The sequence below is a fragment of the Trichomonas vaginalis genome, chromosome II (assembly GCF_026262505.1).
Source record: "Trichomonas vaginalis G3 chromosome II, whole genome shotgun sequence".
NCBI classification, from domain to species: Eukaryota; Parabasalia; order Trichomonadida; family Trichomonadidae; genus Trichomonas; species Trichomonas vaginalis.
Genome location: NC_067204.1, coordinates 13,293,020 through 13,307,222, shown reverse-complemented (window position 1 = coordinate 13,307,222; position 14,203 = coordinate 13,293,020). Strand labels below are relative to the sequence as shown.

Sequence of the window (14,203 nt, the reverse complement as noted above, 5' to 3'; positions counted from 1 at the left end):
CTTTACATGTCAAAAAAAATAGTACAATAAATCATACTTTTCATAATCAAACCATGCTATCAGGTGGAGGAGGGATTGCGTCATTCTCTGGAACATAAAATTCATTTGGAGAAAGTGCATCAATTCCAAATCCAACCAAATTCTCGTCTCCCATTGGTTCTTTTTCAGGAGTTTGTTCAGCAGGCTGACCATATATAGATTTAAGAAGGTCATTTGAGTCTTCTCTGATAGGTTCAAGGTGAATCTGAACTTTGTTACTATCATAAGCAGCATTTGATCTATTTAATCTAGCTCTATGCTCAGGGGAAGCACTATATCTTTGTGGATCCTCAAATGCTCCAAGCGCGCATATCCATCCGATTTCAGAATTTTCAACTGAATTTCTTCTGACGAATTCAACGATGCTTGAGGCCTTAAGAGGAAGTATTGCTATAAACAAGAACGGATTTATGATTACGCTTGCGATATTGATTAATGCGTGCTTCCAAATTGGAGGATAAGCTCTATCAACGTTATCGTACGTTTCCCATGAATGAGGGGAATTTCTACTGTCGCTTAAGTCCAAATGAATATGTTTCTGGAGTTCAACAAACAATTCATCAGGGCCTAATCCGTACATATTCGTTGGTGGCCTTGGCGGCTTGCAGGCTGCATACACTGATGCAAGAATAGTAATAAGCCATGCAATAGTTTTGCCGCCAAAGATTTCTAGACCAAGAACTTTTGGAATGTCAGAAATTATGCCAACAAAGAAAACAATTGCGATTATTGAGCCAGCGAGGAAGGAAAACGTTCTCATAACAGGAACTAATGGACTCTGGTTGAACTGATCGAGATAAAGATCTGCCCATTCATAGCTTTTCATCACTCTTTTGTCGAAAGTATGAGGAAGTTCATTAAATTCACGAGCTTTGAACCTAACAATGGGTGAAAGCTGACGAAGAGAGAGATCATCAGGAGATGCTCGTATTGATTCGATGTATGCGAAGATAGTATTAAGTATTTCGTAAATTAAAGCGAATGGTGCTATTAAAATCATTAAAACACCAACAATTCGGAAGCGAGATTTGAGTTTTTGCTGATTCTGTGCTGCTTGAATGTTCTGAACGCCGCAAATAAGAGGGACACCGTCAGAATTGAAAATCGTTCCTTGTAAAGACATCTTAAGGAAGTAAAAGAATGAGCTATTCATAGGAAGCTGCTCCATCTCTTTCTTCCAAGGTAGTCTCCATGTAAAAACTGATTGATCTTCTACCATTCCGCCTAAATAATTGTCTTCGCGAGTAATTTGCTGAGCAATACTTAGTGTAGAGATACTTTTGAGTGGATCACAAACTATTATTGACTCTACAACTTCATTCCATTCGATAACTATTAAATCTTTATCACTTAAACCGAGTTTTTTAGAATAGTACTTATGGAGACTAATGAACAATGGTAGAGTTGAAACAAATTGTATAATCAATATTAGTGAATAAATCAAAAACAAAATGAATGAAATCTTGAAAAAGATGTTTGAGTTCATCCATCCTTTAGGAAATGGTAAAATAATTTCAGAAATCGTCTTTGCTGAATCCATTTTCTCCCAATTGAGACAGCCGAATAATAAAATTGGAGTAAACGCAATAACTAATGATGATATTATTTTAAAGAGGCACTCTAGGATGTAAACAGTCAGTCCTTTCTGATAGTAATAGTTGTAAATGCTTTTCCATGAGAAATCGTCGTTAATCATTTATGATTTTATAATTTTTTTTATATAAAAAAATTTTTTTTGTACGAAGATTTTCCTCTCAATTAAAATTTTCTAAAACGATTATTTTTGTCACTTTTGGTACCGTACAAAATATGCAACATCAACAAGCTAGAATTCGAACTCTTAAACATGAAAAAACACTTGAAATCATACTTCAAGTGCTGAAATGTTTTAAGAATAGAGAATATGATAAACTTCCAGATTTGTTATATAACGTACGAACTAGCGATTTACGAGAAATGCTTCCTGAACTTGGTCCTGGACACAGGTACTACAAAATAGTCATGAAAATACTCGAAAATGATACGCTTGTCAATTGCCAACGTGAAGGATTATATAATTTAGCTGTAATCCTTGGTGCAAAGGAAAATGTCGAAGTATTATACAAAAATGCACTTAAAATCGCTCTTAAATTCGTAAATAATCCAGATGAACAAATAGTTCATCACGCAGCTTGGTGTTTATTTGGAATTGCTGCATCATCTGCCGAAAGTAGACAATACTGTATGGAAAATGATATAATTCGTATATCTTTAGAACTAATGAAGCATCCAAATGAAAAAATCCAAGATTTAGCTGGCCAAATCATTTATGGAATGTTCCATATGTTACCACTCCCAACAATTAAAGAAACAGAACCATTATTTGCCCATTGCAGCGATATTCTACAGACACAAGTAGTTCCATTAAAATATTTACTTTGGAGTCTTCATTTTGTCATTGACCAGTATCCAAACAAGGTTGTTGAATACAATCTCGCGCCAGCTTTTATACCGCATTTAAAAACAAATGATTCTACAATTTTGATTCCTCTTCTCATAGTTGTATCCTCTTTATTTAAGCTTGATATCGAGATTGGTGACAACATTACAGATTTCTTCCCAATACTTGATCATTCAGAGCTCAGCGTTCGAATTCAAGCTTGCAGAACTCTTGCAGACTTTATAAGGAAAACACAAGATATAGATACATTATTATCGAATGGATTGCTTGAGCGCCTCATGAAATCAGCAGTTAACGAAGAAACAAGGGTAAGAGAACAAGCTGTTTACGCAATTGTCAGATGCTTCGGTTTAGGAACTCTTGAACAAAGACAAAGCGTTTCTAAACTTGGAGGAACAGATGCTGTTGTTAAATTCACTGTTATTGCTAATTATCCTTTCAATTGTAATTTGGTCGATTGTTTATCTACACTAATTGATAGTGATTTCCAGTTCTTTGCTCCAGTATTGAGAGATATAAACGCTGTGAATACTTTATATCCTCTTCTATCAAGTAAAGAACCTATTGTTGCAAGTCGTGCTGCAAATCTCATCGGATACATTGGTGATTCATATAATAAGAATATTTAATTATATTGTTTTGTTTATTATTATTAAATGTGTTTATTAATAGTTCTTGAATTACAAATTATGAATCTTCTCAAAATTGAGAATAAATGATGCGTGCTTTCAGCATTTAATGATCAGATAACTTGTGATAGTTGATTGAGAAAGAACTATATTTTTGATTCCAATTATCTCTTAAATGATTGATTTTATTTAAAGCCAGAAGTCCCAAAAACATGAGAGATAAAAAAACCATTTAGTTTATCCTAGTAAAACAAACATTTAATAACGATTCATCTAATATTAAGATATCAAAGAAAATAAACACGTTAATGATTAATAGATGTAATCAATCATTTTACTCCGATCGGAGGATCATAGAATTCATGTACTTTTTTTTTGTTTTTGATAAAATTTGAGAAATCAAGGAAAATGAAGAGAAGCATATTGATTACTATGCCCAACGAGCTTAATTGAAGTATGGATGTGAAAGAATTGTAGAGTATCCTGTGCTGAAATCGTTATATCCGAGTCTTTCCTTTGGATCTAACTTGAGAAGTTTAGATATTAAATCCTGTGCAGCTCCAGGTATTGTTTCGACCATCGCATATTTGCAATTGCGAATATTATCAAAAACTTGAAGTCGATTTAGTGAATAAAATGGACCATGGCCATTGTATGCAGCATATATTGCTATTCCAAGATCCCAAAGGTCAAGTGCATGACAAATGTCTTGTTTGTTAAGTATTTCAGGAGCCGTGTAATCAGCACTTCCGATATATGAACTTCTGCAGAATGTACTTGTTTCTTCTTCACATATCTTAGCTGATCCAAAGTCACAGAGCTTAATGTTATTGTTATGATCAACCAAAATGTTCTCAAGCTTTATATCACGATGGATGATCTTATGCGAGTGTAAATATGCGAGGGAAGAGACTACTTGCTTAAAAATATGTGGTAGTTGTGGAACCAGTTCATGGCGAAGAGTAAACATGTCTCCGCCTTCAACGTATTCTAAAACAAAATTAAAGCAAAGGGGATCTTCAAAATATCCATACAATTTAACGACATATTGGCTATCTATACTCTCAAGACATCGCTTTTCAATATTAGCTGTTTCGAGCCTTTTAGATTTCTGCACGTTCCTTCTAGAAACCATTTTGATGGCATATAAAGCGCCAGAGGCCTTATGCTTAGCAAGTACAATCTTGCCGTATGACCCAAGGCCGATCTGTTTCTCAATCAAAAAGTCTTTGATCGTAGTAGTCTCCGAACAAAGCATCGTAAAAATATGCTTACAAGCAAGAAAAAATGCGTAGAAATTAGTAGATAATATATTTACTGCAAAACTTATTTGCTAAATCTATCGAGAAAACAAGTTTGGTAAATTGGGAAATTGTAATTAGAATATAAATCAAAATTTACTGCTTCTTGCCACCCTTCTTGCCGGCTGGCTTCTTGGCTTCTTCCTTGACCTCTTCAACCTTCTCAACAACATGATCTGGGTGTGGGCCATAGCACTTAAGGTCGTGGCCGTTGATGACTGGGACGATCTTGCCTTCGGCTGTTAAAGCTTCGAGAGCCTTGCGAGCGCATGTAAGGGAGATTTTATAACGCTCGGCGAGCTTGCCAGCGGAGATGACTTTGTTCTTTGGAACAGACTTAGCCATATCAGCAGCCTGTTCTGGTGTGATGATGACGGCCCACTCACGTTTCTCCTTGTTTGTGGCCTTGGTCCATTTCTTACGAGCGCCTCCTTTAGCGGACATAGAACAAAAAGGACGTCCTAACCGTCAAAATTCTGAACTTTTTGCGGTTTGGCTCAGCTGGACCATGACTCTCACTTTTGCTCTCTTTTAAGATGAAAATATAATTACCTATATGTTGTTGACTAAGTTTTCGTATATCAATTCTTCATAATTTCAACTGAATTGCCATAATTTATAATTTTTTATCATTTGCCTTTTGATATAATTGCCTTTTCAAGAAACATATTTATTGACCCATAAAACTTATATCGAAATTTTCAATAATTTCTGAATCAAATTTGAAAAAGGTTCAAAAGCACCAAATAACATCGGAGTAAAGAACACATGCTATTGAGAAATAGAAATAAATCTGTTTAAGTAACATTGAAAAAAGGATATCAAAAATTATCAGAACAAAAACATTGTTTTATAAGATAAATTAAACAAAATAAACCTTGGAGTATACTTTTGTATATGTCTTCATCTTATCAGGTTTCTTCTCATCTGGAGTAGAAACCCATGATGCAAGAGCTAAATCAGCTTGTGTTGGCTGATCAAGGTATTTAGTAGATGAAGCATTCTTTGCTTGTGTTGGGAAGATGCAGCGATAATTTCCAGTGCGGTTTTGGTACTGATCAAAGAATAAGACTGTCATGAAATCTGTGAAATCTTTATTGTCTGCTTCTTTGATGGTATTATAGAGCTTCTCGAGCTCTGGTGTTTCCTTTGGTAGTGAAGACAAGTTGAAAGTATCAACAAGAAGCTGCTTTTTAAGAGCTTCTTCTTCTGGACTCTGGAAACTCATTGACGGAGTAACGTTCGCCTCAAGGCAGTAGATGTTTCCATCAAGAGTAAGAAGGAAATCGAATCCGTATAACTCGAAGCATGATTTATGGTTCTTTTGGGAAATTAACTCATCACGAGCAGTGCAAATGATACCGATAATGATGTCTTCCATTCTGGAACGAATTGTCGCTGGATCAATCTTCGAAGCTTCAAGAGCTTGCCATAATCTTGTGAAATTCTCAACTTTGCAGTTTGGTCCTGTGGTAATATGGATCTTTGGATCAAGATTTGAGTCATTCCATTGAGCTTCTGCAATACGGACAAGACCATCATTGTAAATGTAAATTAATAATGGATCAAGAGAAAGAACTAACGCGTAAACACGTATATCGAACTTATGGTTATCTATCAAGATAGGATATTGAGCGTATTTTTGAACAACAACACGAGAACCAGGTGGTAATTCAGGAACTCCTTTAATTAACTTGATTCCGCGAGCATGTGATCTTCCAACTGGCTTTTGTATCCAAAGGCCAGTCCCAGCATTCTCTTTGAATTCGTTTATTTGATCTGGAAGGATAAACGTTTGTAAGTAGCACGGGAAACTTGTATCTTGCTTGGATTGGTATTGAAGAATGTGCTTGTGGAATCCGGTTTTTGTACCGATTGCGAATTCTTTGCTGAAATGTGCAACTCTTTGGGTTATTTTGATGTTATCGAAAAATTCTGGCTTTGGTTTTGATCCAACAATTACTTCTGAGTCCTTTGGAGAATCAGATTTCTTAAATCCCGAGGTTTCAAGAACTTGTTGAACAAGCTTAGGAGTATATTCGTTAGCATAATAATATCCGACAATTTTCTTTTTTTGTCCTTCTTCAAGAGCGGCAGCAAAGTCGAAGTATGTTAGAGGGAATGGATTGGCTTGTAAAAATTGCTGTAGTGGTGTAAGAGGTGGAGGTGTGGTAGTCATTTTTTATCCGTTATTTTCTTACTTTGTCACTTTTATTCTTAGATTATTTTGATGCTTCATCTTATGTATATATCTATTGTTTTATTGATCATCATTACCGCGTAAAAACTTAGTCAGAAAGTTTTGCCTATCAAAGTCTTCCAATGTACTAGAGTTTTTGAAATTCTAATTGAATTTTTATACAAATATATCTTAAAACAATTAATAGGATATGAACATACATCTGTATTCAAATTATATATAACCTATTCATATTTTCAGCGTGCTATAAGACGACCGAATTTTTATTATCGGATCTATTTTCTAACTTTGCATTCACAGGTTTAATCACATGTTGAGTTTTGATACTCTTGTTATAAGTTCCCCTTCACTCGTGTATCTTTCCTAAAATGAGGATAAAAAGATATTCTTGTTATACAAACGATAAGCCTTATTTGGCTGGGCGTACAGTATTATTGAAAAAGATGAATTTGGATAAATATTTTTCAATTTATATTCTTTAGTATTTGTTCTATTCATTATTAATTTTACTTTTTTAATAATCTTTATCGTAACCGCAAGTCACTTTTTATTCAAAAATAAGTCATTGAATTTTATCAAAAAGTGAAAAAACTTATATAAAAATACTAAACAAGCTTATAAGATCATGTAATGTTGATTCCTTTTTCAATAATTCATTGAATTTATATTTTGAGAGATGTGAATCATTTTTTCAAATGCCAAAGATTATCAAGACAGGGTGGGGTATTAAACTCGGATCGCGCGTAAAAAACTGGAAGCGCAGGTGGTTTGTTCTTCTTAGTGATGGTTCTCTCCGTTATTTCGAAGATAAAATTACTTTTTCAGAAAAAGGTTATTATCAAATTGATAAGAATACAACATTTAAAATAGCTTGCGCATCTAGTGAAGGAATTCCAATTCACCTTACGAACAAAAAACGAATTATGCAAATTAATTTTCAAACAAGTTCAGAAGCCGAAGAATGGATTTCTGGATTTTCTAGTGTCCAGGGATTAATGTAACAAATACATTCGATTATCCTTTGTTTTAATTTTACCATGTATTTTTTTTTTTATTTTACAAACATTTACTTGTTATGTTAAATATTTATTATTATGTCTTAACGCTATTAATTTTGCCTAATCCTTATCTCTACCATTTTTTTAACGGCTATTTTTCATTAATTTGAATTTGCGTTTGATATCTAATTGTATAATAATAATGCTGTTATATCTTATAATCCAAATATTGCTTTGTCAAATATAACCTTTCGGAAAATTCGATTTGTTATAAAAATTATTTAATTAATACACAAATTCAAATAAAATCGATTAATTACAAGTCAAAATCGGATTCATCTAAACTAACATCGATATCCGAAGAATTAGATTTAGCTGCAGGATTCTTATTTGCAGGTGCTGCTACTGGTTTAGCTGGAGCTGGTGCAGCAGCAGAAGTCTTTGCTTTTGGTGGATCAGCCTTTGTATTAGTTGGCTTCTCATCTTCATCGTCATCGCTAATATCGAAATCAAAATTCATTGAGCTAGTGTCTTCGATTGCACTCTTTTGAGGAGCTGGCTTAGCAGCTGGCTTTGGAGCAGGCTTATCTTGAGGTTGTTCTGATGAAAAATCAAGATCAGCTCCAAAGTCGTCTGTTGTACTTTCTTCAATTTTATTTACAACTGGCTGCTTAGCGGCTGGAATATCTCTAGATTTTGTAGATGTTTGAACAGGAATTGATGGTTCATCACTTAATTCTAAAACTCCGCTCGATTCATCGTCTGATTTATTACTAGCTTGGCCTTTAGCACCCTTTGGCTGAACTTTAGTTGGGACTTCGACGGAATTATCTGATTCATCAAAGCTGAAATTCATTCCTGATGAAATTGATTCTGTTTTCTGTGGTGGTCTGATATTATCGTTTTTAGCTGGCTTTAAGTTGACCGGTTTGCTTTCTTCCAAAGGATCGGAAATGTTCGAGGTTGATTCTTCTGTAATAACTTGAGGAGCTGGTTTAGAATTACTTACCTCTGCTTTAGGAGCCGGTTTTTCAGGTGGCTTTTGAGAATCTTTATTATTATCTTTGCTTGCTTGCTGCTGGGGCTGTTTTGGAGCTGGTTTTGTAGTATCTTCGATTTCAAAATCAAAGGAGTCTGATTCGTCAGTTTTGACTTCAATAACGGGCTCAACTGGCTTCTTTTGTTCTTTGGGAGTTTCTTTCAGTGGTTCTTCTTTCTTTTCAGGTTTTTCATCTTCATCGTTGATCTGTTGCAATCTGTTTGTAAGCTGCTTGCGTAATTCTGTATGACTTTGATCTTTCTGAGTTTTTGTATTTGAGTTTATTAATTGTTTGATTAATTTTCCATTAGCTTGTAATTTTAATTCCTTTTCAGGAGATTTTATGCTTTTTTCCTTGAAATCTTTCGATTCGATTGATATGGATTCGAGAGTTTTATCAAATTTTCTGGAATTCAGAAAATTGATAATGATTGAGTTAGCAATCAGGTATTTTTTCTCTTCATTAAGGGGTTTTATTTTTTTCATCGATTCAATATCGGATTCCTGAATTGCCTGTGCAAGTTTGGTAACATAAATAGCTTGCAATCGGCAATTTACACCATTTTGTTTCATTTTCTCTAAAACTGCTGCCTTGGAACTCATTTCACTAGAATTTAAAAGTGACAAATTGCCGTATTGAATTTTATCTCTAGATTGGTAATTTTATTTGAATGCTGTTATATGACCAAAGCATCTTGGCACAGAGGCATATTTATCTCATGAAACATAGCTACAGGAAAATTAGTTTATATCAATATCATTTCTATTGAATGTAAAAGTTGATGTTATTAAGAGCATCTTATGCGTGAATGAAAACTAGTAGGCAGTGCAGATATATTAATATAATTTTTATGAGATGCCAACCGATATTTGCTCTTAAACAATGAAGCATTTCAATATGAATAAGTGATGTAATATCTGTATGCTTCATTGTTTAAGAGCAAATAACTATTTTTGTAGTAAAATTCTCAATATCTTTATCCAATTGATACTAATTTACAATATCTCCATCAAATATATACGATGATGAAGTTAAGAGTTAATATTTGATGTTAATAATCTTAAGATGATTTATCATTAGATATGTTTAATTGCATAAATCAATTTTGAAATTTGAAATTTCTAAAACTAAAATCGAGCGCAAAATGATATTAAAATTGGAAGTCACATCTATCTTACATCCTCGTGATCCAATTTATTTTGTGTTGATTAGGGAGAAAATTGAAAAGTGATTTTCCCTTTCAATCTTTTGAGTGAGCTCATTGGATTCATTGAAAGCGTATAAATTTTATCGATAATCCAATTTTTTGATGTCATCAGAAGTCCCTTCTGAAGTGTCAAATTACGTAAAGAAAGGGTCCATTACTATCAAACATGAGGAGAATGTTATATACAGAACCGCATGCTGGTGCACTTTTACAAAAGGACAATTTGCCGGTGAATCAATCTTCACAAAGAACAGTTTGATATTCGTTCAGAAAGGAAACAACGGCTGGGTTATCGAAATCCAATGGCAGCAAATCCTTAAAATGACATTAGAACAGAAAAGATACAATGATAAAGGAATTACTTTCGAGCTGGATAACAACAACTCTATATTCTTATCCGCCATGAAGGATAGAGATGTGTTTTGGTCGTATGTCCTCCTCTTAACCAATGCTGTCAAAAATAAAAAATCTTCTTACGGTTTTATCGCCAAGGATGATGCAGAAGTCCTCAAAAGATTAACAATATTACGTGCCCCACATACAATGGAAGAGCTTATGCCAGCACATTTCAGCGAAGTCTACAAATTGTTGAAAACATCAGATTTGTGGATTGACGCAATGACGATGTGCGGCTCTAAGGATATAATCGTATCTAGATGGCAAAAGATCCAGGATGGTGTTACAAGGATCATTCAGTTTACTCATCCAATGTTTCAGATGACAAACATTTCTTTGGTCCAAAAGATGATGAAATCAGGAAAGACATCATCATTAGAGTGCTTCTATACATTATCTAGAATTTTGGCCCAGAACTTTTTACAAATTCCACTTCAATACTTTATTCAACGCGATCATAAGTCTCTTCAGTTCCGCTGTGCATATTCGCTTGATTGGATTACAGAAACTTGGGATAAAGAGTTCGTCGAAGAGGCAATGAATAGAATATTCTTAATGAACTTTAACTACTTCAAATCAAAGATCATGAACAAGGAATTTGATCGTAGTTCGTTCGAAGGACAGTGGAAGAAGCATCAACCTTTCGTTCTTGTTATTGTTGCCCTCATTCTTTTAATTCTCACTCTAATTATATCTCCAGATGATGTTAACTGGTATAAGTTCTGTGCTGGACTTGTCTCTCTATTTATATTCTTTATTATTTGAATTTTTGTTTAAAATTATCATTTTAATTTTTATAATTTTATAATTTTTCTCATAATAACTCAATGGAATGAATTAGAAAATACCAATGAAGTATGTTTACATATTGAGAGCAACTGTTTAAATCAAGATTTGAAAGATCTTCTCATTTTTTGAGAGCTCTCAATATTTTGTATTTGTTTAAGTGCTATAATTCCGTTATCTTAAAAGATTAAAAAGAAGTTATCTATCGCAGTATATCCAAACTTGGACTCATGCAAATAATTACATTGAATAAAAACAAATCAATTTTCATGAAAATTTAAGTCTTGCTTGCTTCACTAGATATTTCAATAATGAAGAAAGCAATTTAAGAAGTCATTTCTTAAAAATAATTCATAGTAAGATATTGTTAAAATGGAACGTTTAAGTAAAGCCCTTAAATGGAAAGTCAAAGGAAAGATCTGATGGAATTATTTATCCGGCAGTTTCTGCCATCTTCTTTTTCAATTCCATCTACATCGTTTGATAAAAGAAAACACATCAACAGATCATATATCGTTATATAGATCTTGATGAGAAATGTTTATGATATTTCATTATCTATCGATAATTTCTTGATATATTAACGAAATAGTCATCTCATCATGATCAATATATTTTATAATGAATTCTTTCGGATTTAACTTCTAAGTTTTTCTAACAAAACCTGTTGAAGAATATTTTTAACAATTAAATCAAGAAATAATTGAAGATAATTCTTGATATGATTTTCGATGCAATTCTTAGACTTCGAAAGATTTTGAATTCAAACGATAGTTCAATCTTATCAAATGACATTGTTTTTGTTCACCAAGATTGTCTTTGGAAATACGACATTTTTTGGATCGTATGAATTTTTGAGTCCAAACTATGGAGTCAAAAATCCTGCATGCTTAAGAGATTCGTGCGTATTTTCTTATCCTTGCAATTCAAATTTCACATGCGGTGGAATCAAACTAAATATAGGGTGTCCAAAGGTGTGTTTAGCACAAACCTGAATACTGCGAATAGAAATAAACAAGTTACATATATATAAAGTTTATTTAAATATAATCACCATTGGATTCAATCACGCGTTCGCAGCGATCGATCCAGGCTTGAAAGACACGCTTTAAATCATCATGAGAAAATTGCTCAAATTGCTCTCTTACAAAATTTTCAAGATCATCTGGACTCGCGAATTCGCGTCCTTCAGCTCTCTTTTTTAGCGTGCCGAATAAATAAAAGTCAGAGGGTGCAATATCAGGTGAATAAATTGGGTTTGGAACAACTTTGACATTGTTTTCCACCAAGTAATTCATTACCTTATGACTTTTGTGAACTCTTGAATTATCAAAATGAATTGCAAACTTTTGTTTTTGTTGTTTGGATTTCTCAAACTCATCAGAATTGATAATTTGAGTAAGAACATTGTCAATTAGATACTGAGCATTCATCGTATTAGGTTTTTGAAGAATATCAATTGCGATGATGCCATTCACGCCCCAAAAAACCGACAACATCATCATTGGTGTGTCAATTTTTTTCTTCGGGAATGTTTGCGGATTTTCATCCTTCGGGATCCACATGATTTTGGCTTCTGTTGCATATTGAAACCAAGACTCATCCCCTGTTACTAAAAAGCGAAACTTCTTGGATTGATACGCACCCAATATAGAGAGGAGCTCTTTCGAAGATTGGACTCTAGATTTTTTTTGAACTGAATTAAGGTTGTGCGGAACCCAACGTGTATACGCTAGTTTGTAGTTCAAATAATTGTGCAGATAATAACTGACTGTTGTACGTGGTATCTTTGTCATCTCCTCTATCCTTCTGAGTGATGCTCTTGGGTCTTCATCTAGCGCTTGAAGAATTGCTTTGATTTTTCTTTGATCCGGCGATTTTTTGTCAATTTTTATGATGGGCGCCTTTTTGTTCATGAAGTGATACATCCTAACATGATACGTTACAGTGGAATAGCTAGGAGCATCCATACCGAAGCATTTTACCAATGTCTCGTAGATTTTTTACAGTCTTTGCATTTTTTTGCAAGAGCGAGGATGTTTTCTTTATGATTCATTAAAAAAATGAAAAAATCCCGCCAAAATTTCCCGCGTAACCGCCTCTTGTCTCAAAATTCATTTTATATCCCGGCATGGCGCCAAAATACAACATACTCATCATATACATATATTCATATTTTTTATTATATATTTATAATCAGCATATATCTCCTTTAATAGTCTCATATAGAGCGCTGTGCTAAACGCACCTTTGGACACCCTATATTAAAAAAGGTACTTATCTTCTCGAAGTGTGGGGTGCTCAAGGAGGGTATAGTAGTCCTAAAGAAGGTCTTTATGGAGGATATAGCTATGCACTTGTTGACTTTCCAAAAGACCAAACAATCTATCTTTACATTGGTGGAATTGGTGATTTATATACAGGAGTTGACAGATTGACAAATAAAGCATTTAATGGAGGTGGTTCTGGGTGCTATTATGGTGGTGGAGGTGCAACAGATTTCAGAGTTGATAACTATCTTAGTTCTAGATTCTTGATTGCTGGTGGTAGTGCCTATTCTTATTACTCTAGTGAAGATCATTTTGATTCTGGAGGTGGAGTTAAATCTACTTATGTTAGTGATAAATATTTTGGAAATGGATATAGTTATTCAACATTTTCTCAATGTCATGGAGATGGTTACTATTATAGTGGTGGTGGAGGGGGGCTTTATGGTGTATATGATCGCGGTGGATCTGGTTTTGTTTATCCCATAAGAAGACCTCCTTCAATTCGAGAAATAACTGAGCTTACTGTGATTGAAGGTGAAACATTTAGTGGTCTAAACTCTTATATTGAAGGAAGAGCAAAAATTTCGCTGTATTATAATGATAATTCAAATAATCCTGTAAATCATAAGACTTGTCCTTTCTATGAATCATTTGGTTCAAGAAGACGTCGATAAAATCACTTAAGTAACCATTTGGTATTATAAAAATCCATTTTTCTAAAGATTTTGTTTAAATTTGTTCGAAAATAATTTTCAGTTGTGAAACTGTTGAAGAAATATAGATGCTTATCTATTTGCAAGTTCGATACCAAGCAGTTTTATAGAAAAGTAACAATAATTTGGAAAATTTAATTTTATTTTGAGACAATTTGGAATGATTGCGAAGAAGTTAATATGA

At 33.7% G+C, this 14,203-nt stretch overlaps 8 protein-coding genes and 1 pseudogene across 9 annotated transcripts, besides 1 other annotated feature; 3 read left to right on the top strand and 6 right to left on the bottom strand.

Annotated features, from left to right (window-relative positions):
* Window positions 1-46: 46 nt before the first annotated feature.
* TVAGG3_0538310 (process utilizing autophagic mechanism) lies at window positions 47-1,735 on the bottom strand (the record flags this gene model as incomplete). Its single annotated transcript, XM_001326651.1, has 1 exon — window positions 47-1,735. One exon carries the CDS (start codon window positions 1,733-1,735, stop codon window positions 47-49), a length of 1,689 nt encoding a protein of 562 aa, XP_001326686.1.
* Window positions 1,736-1,995: 260 nt separating this feature from the next.
* Window positions 1,996-3,108, top strand: TVAGG3_0538300 (armadillo (ARM) repeat-containing protein family; the record flags this gene model as incomplete). The annotated part of the gene is made up of 1 exon (XM_001326650.1): window positions 1,996-3,108. One exon carries the CDS (start codon window positions 1,996-1,998, stop codon window positions 3,106-3,108), a length of 1,113 nt encoding a protein of 370 aa, XP_001326685.1.
* A 445-nt stretch (window positions 3,109-3,553) lies between these two features.
* TVAGG3_0538290 (cAMP-dependent protein kinase protein) lies at window positions 3,554-4,366 on the bottom strand (the record flags this gene model as incomplete). Its single annotated transcript, XM_001326649.1, has 1 exon — window positions 3,554-4,366. One exon carries the CDS (start codon window positions 4,364-4,366, stop codon window positions 3,554-3,556), a length of 813 nt encoding a protein of 270 aa, XP_001326684.1.
* Window positions 4,367-4,505: 139 nt separating this feature from the next.
* On the bottom strand, window positions 4,506-4,863 carry TVAGG3_0538280 (40S ribosomal protein S25; the record flags this gene model as incomplete). Its single annotated transcript, XM_001326648.2, has 1 exon — window positions 4,506-4,853. The coding sequence occupies one exon, from the start codon at window positions 4,851-4,853 to the stop codon at window positions 4,506-4,508; it is 348 nt and encodes a 115-aa protein (XP_001326683.1).
* Window positions 4,864-5,155: 292 nt separating this feature from the next.
* On the bottom strand, window positions 5,156-6,598 carry TVAGG3_0538270 (protein polyglycylation; the record flags this gene model as incomplete). Its single annotated transcript, XM_001326647.1, has 1 exon — window positions 5,272-6,588. One exon carries the CDS (start codon window positions 6,586-6,588, stop codon window positions 5,272-5,274), a length of 1,317 nt encoding a protein of 438 aa, XP_001326682.1.
* Window positions 6,599-7,304: 706 nt separating this feature from the next.
* Window positions 7,305-7,610, top strand: TVAGG3_0538260 (PH domain-like family; the record flags this gene model as incomplete). The annotated part of the gene is made up of 1 exon (XM_001326646.1): window positions 7,305-7,610. The coding sequence occupies one exon, from the start codon at window positions 7,305-7,307 to the stop codon at window positions 7,608-7,610; it is 306 nt and encodes a 101-aa protein (XP_001326681.1).
* A 271-nt stretch (window positions 7,611-7,881) lies between these two features.
* On the bottom strand, window positions 7,882-9,252 carry TVAGG3_0538250 (uncharacterized protein; the record flags this gene model as incomplete). The annotated part of the gene is made up of 1 exon (XM_001326645.1): window positions 7,924-9,249. The coding sequence occupies one exon, from the start codon at window positions 9,247-9,249 to the stop codon at window positions 7,924-7,926; it is 1,326 nt and encodes a 441-aa protein (XP_001326680.1).
* Window positions 9,253-9,948: 696 nt separating this feature from the next.
* TVAGG3_0538240 (uncharacterized protein) lies at window positions 9,949-11,050 on the top strand (the record flags this gene model as incomplete). The annotated part of the gene is made up of 1 exon (XM_001326644.1): window positions 9,957-11,015. The coding sequence occupies one exon, from the start codon at window positions 9,957-9,959 to the stop codon at window positions 11,013-11,015; it is 1,059 nt and encodes a 352-aa protein (XP_001326679.1).
* A 946-nt stretch (window positions 11,051-11,996) lies between these two features.
* Window positions 11,997-13,298: a mobile genetic element.
* On the bottom strand, window positions 12,077-13,202 carry TVAGG3_0538230 (annotated as a pseudogene). Its single transcript has one exon. A coding segment is annotated over exon 1 (1,126 nt).
* Window positions 13,299-14,203: the final 905 nt, after the last annotated feature.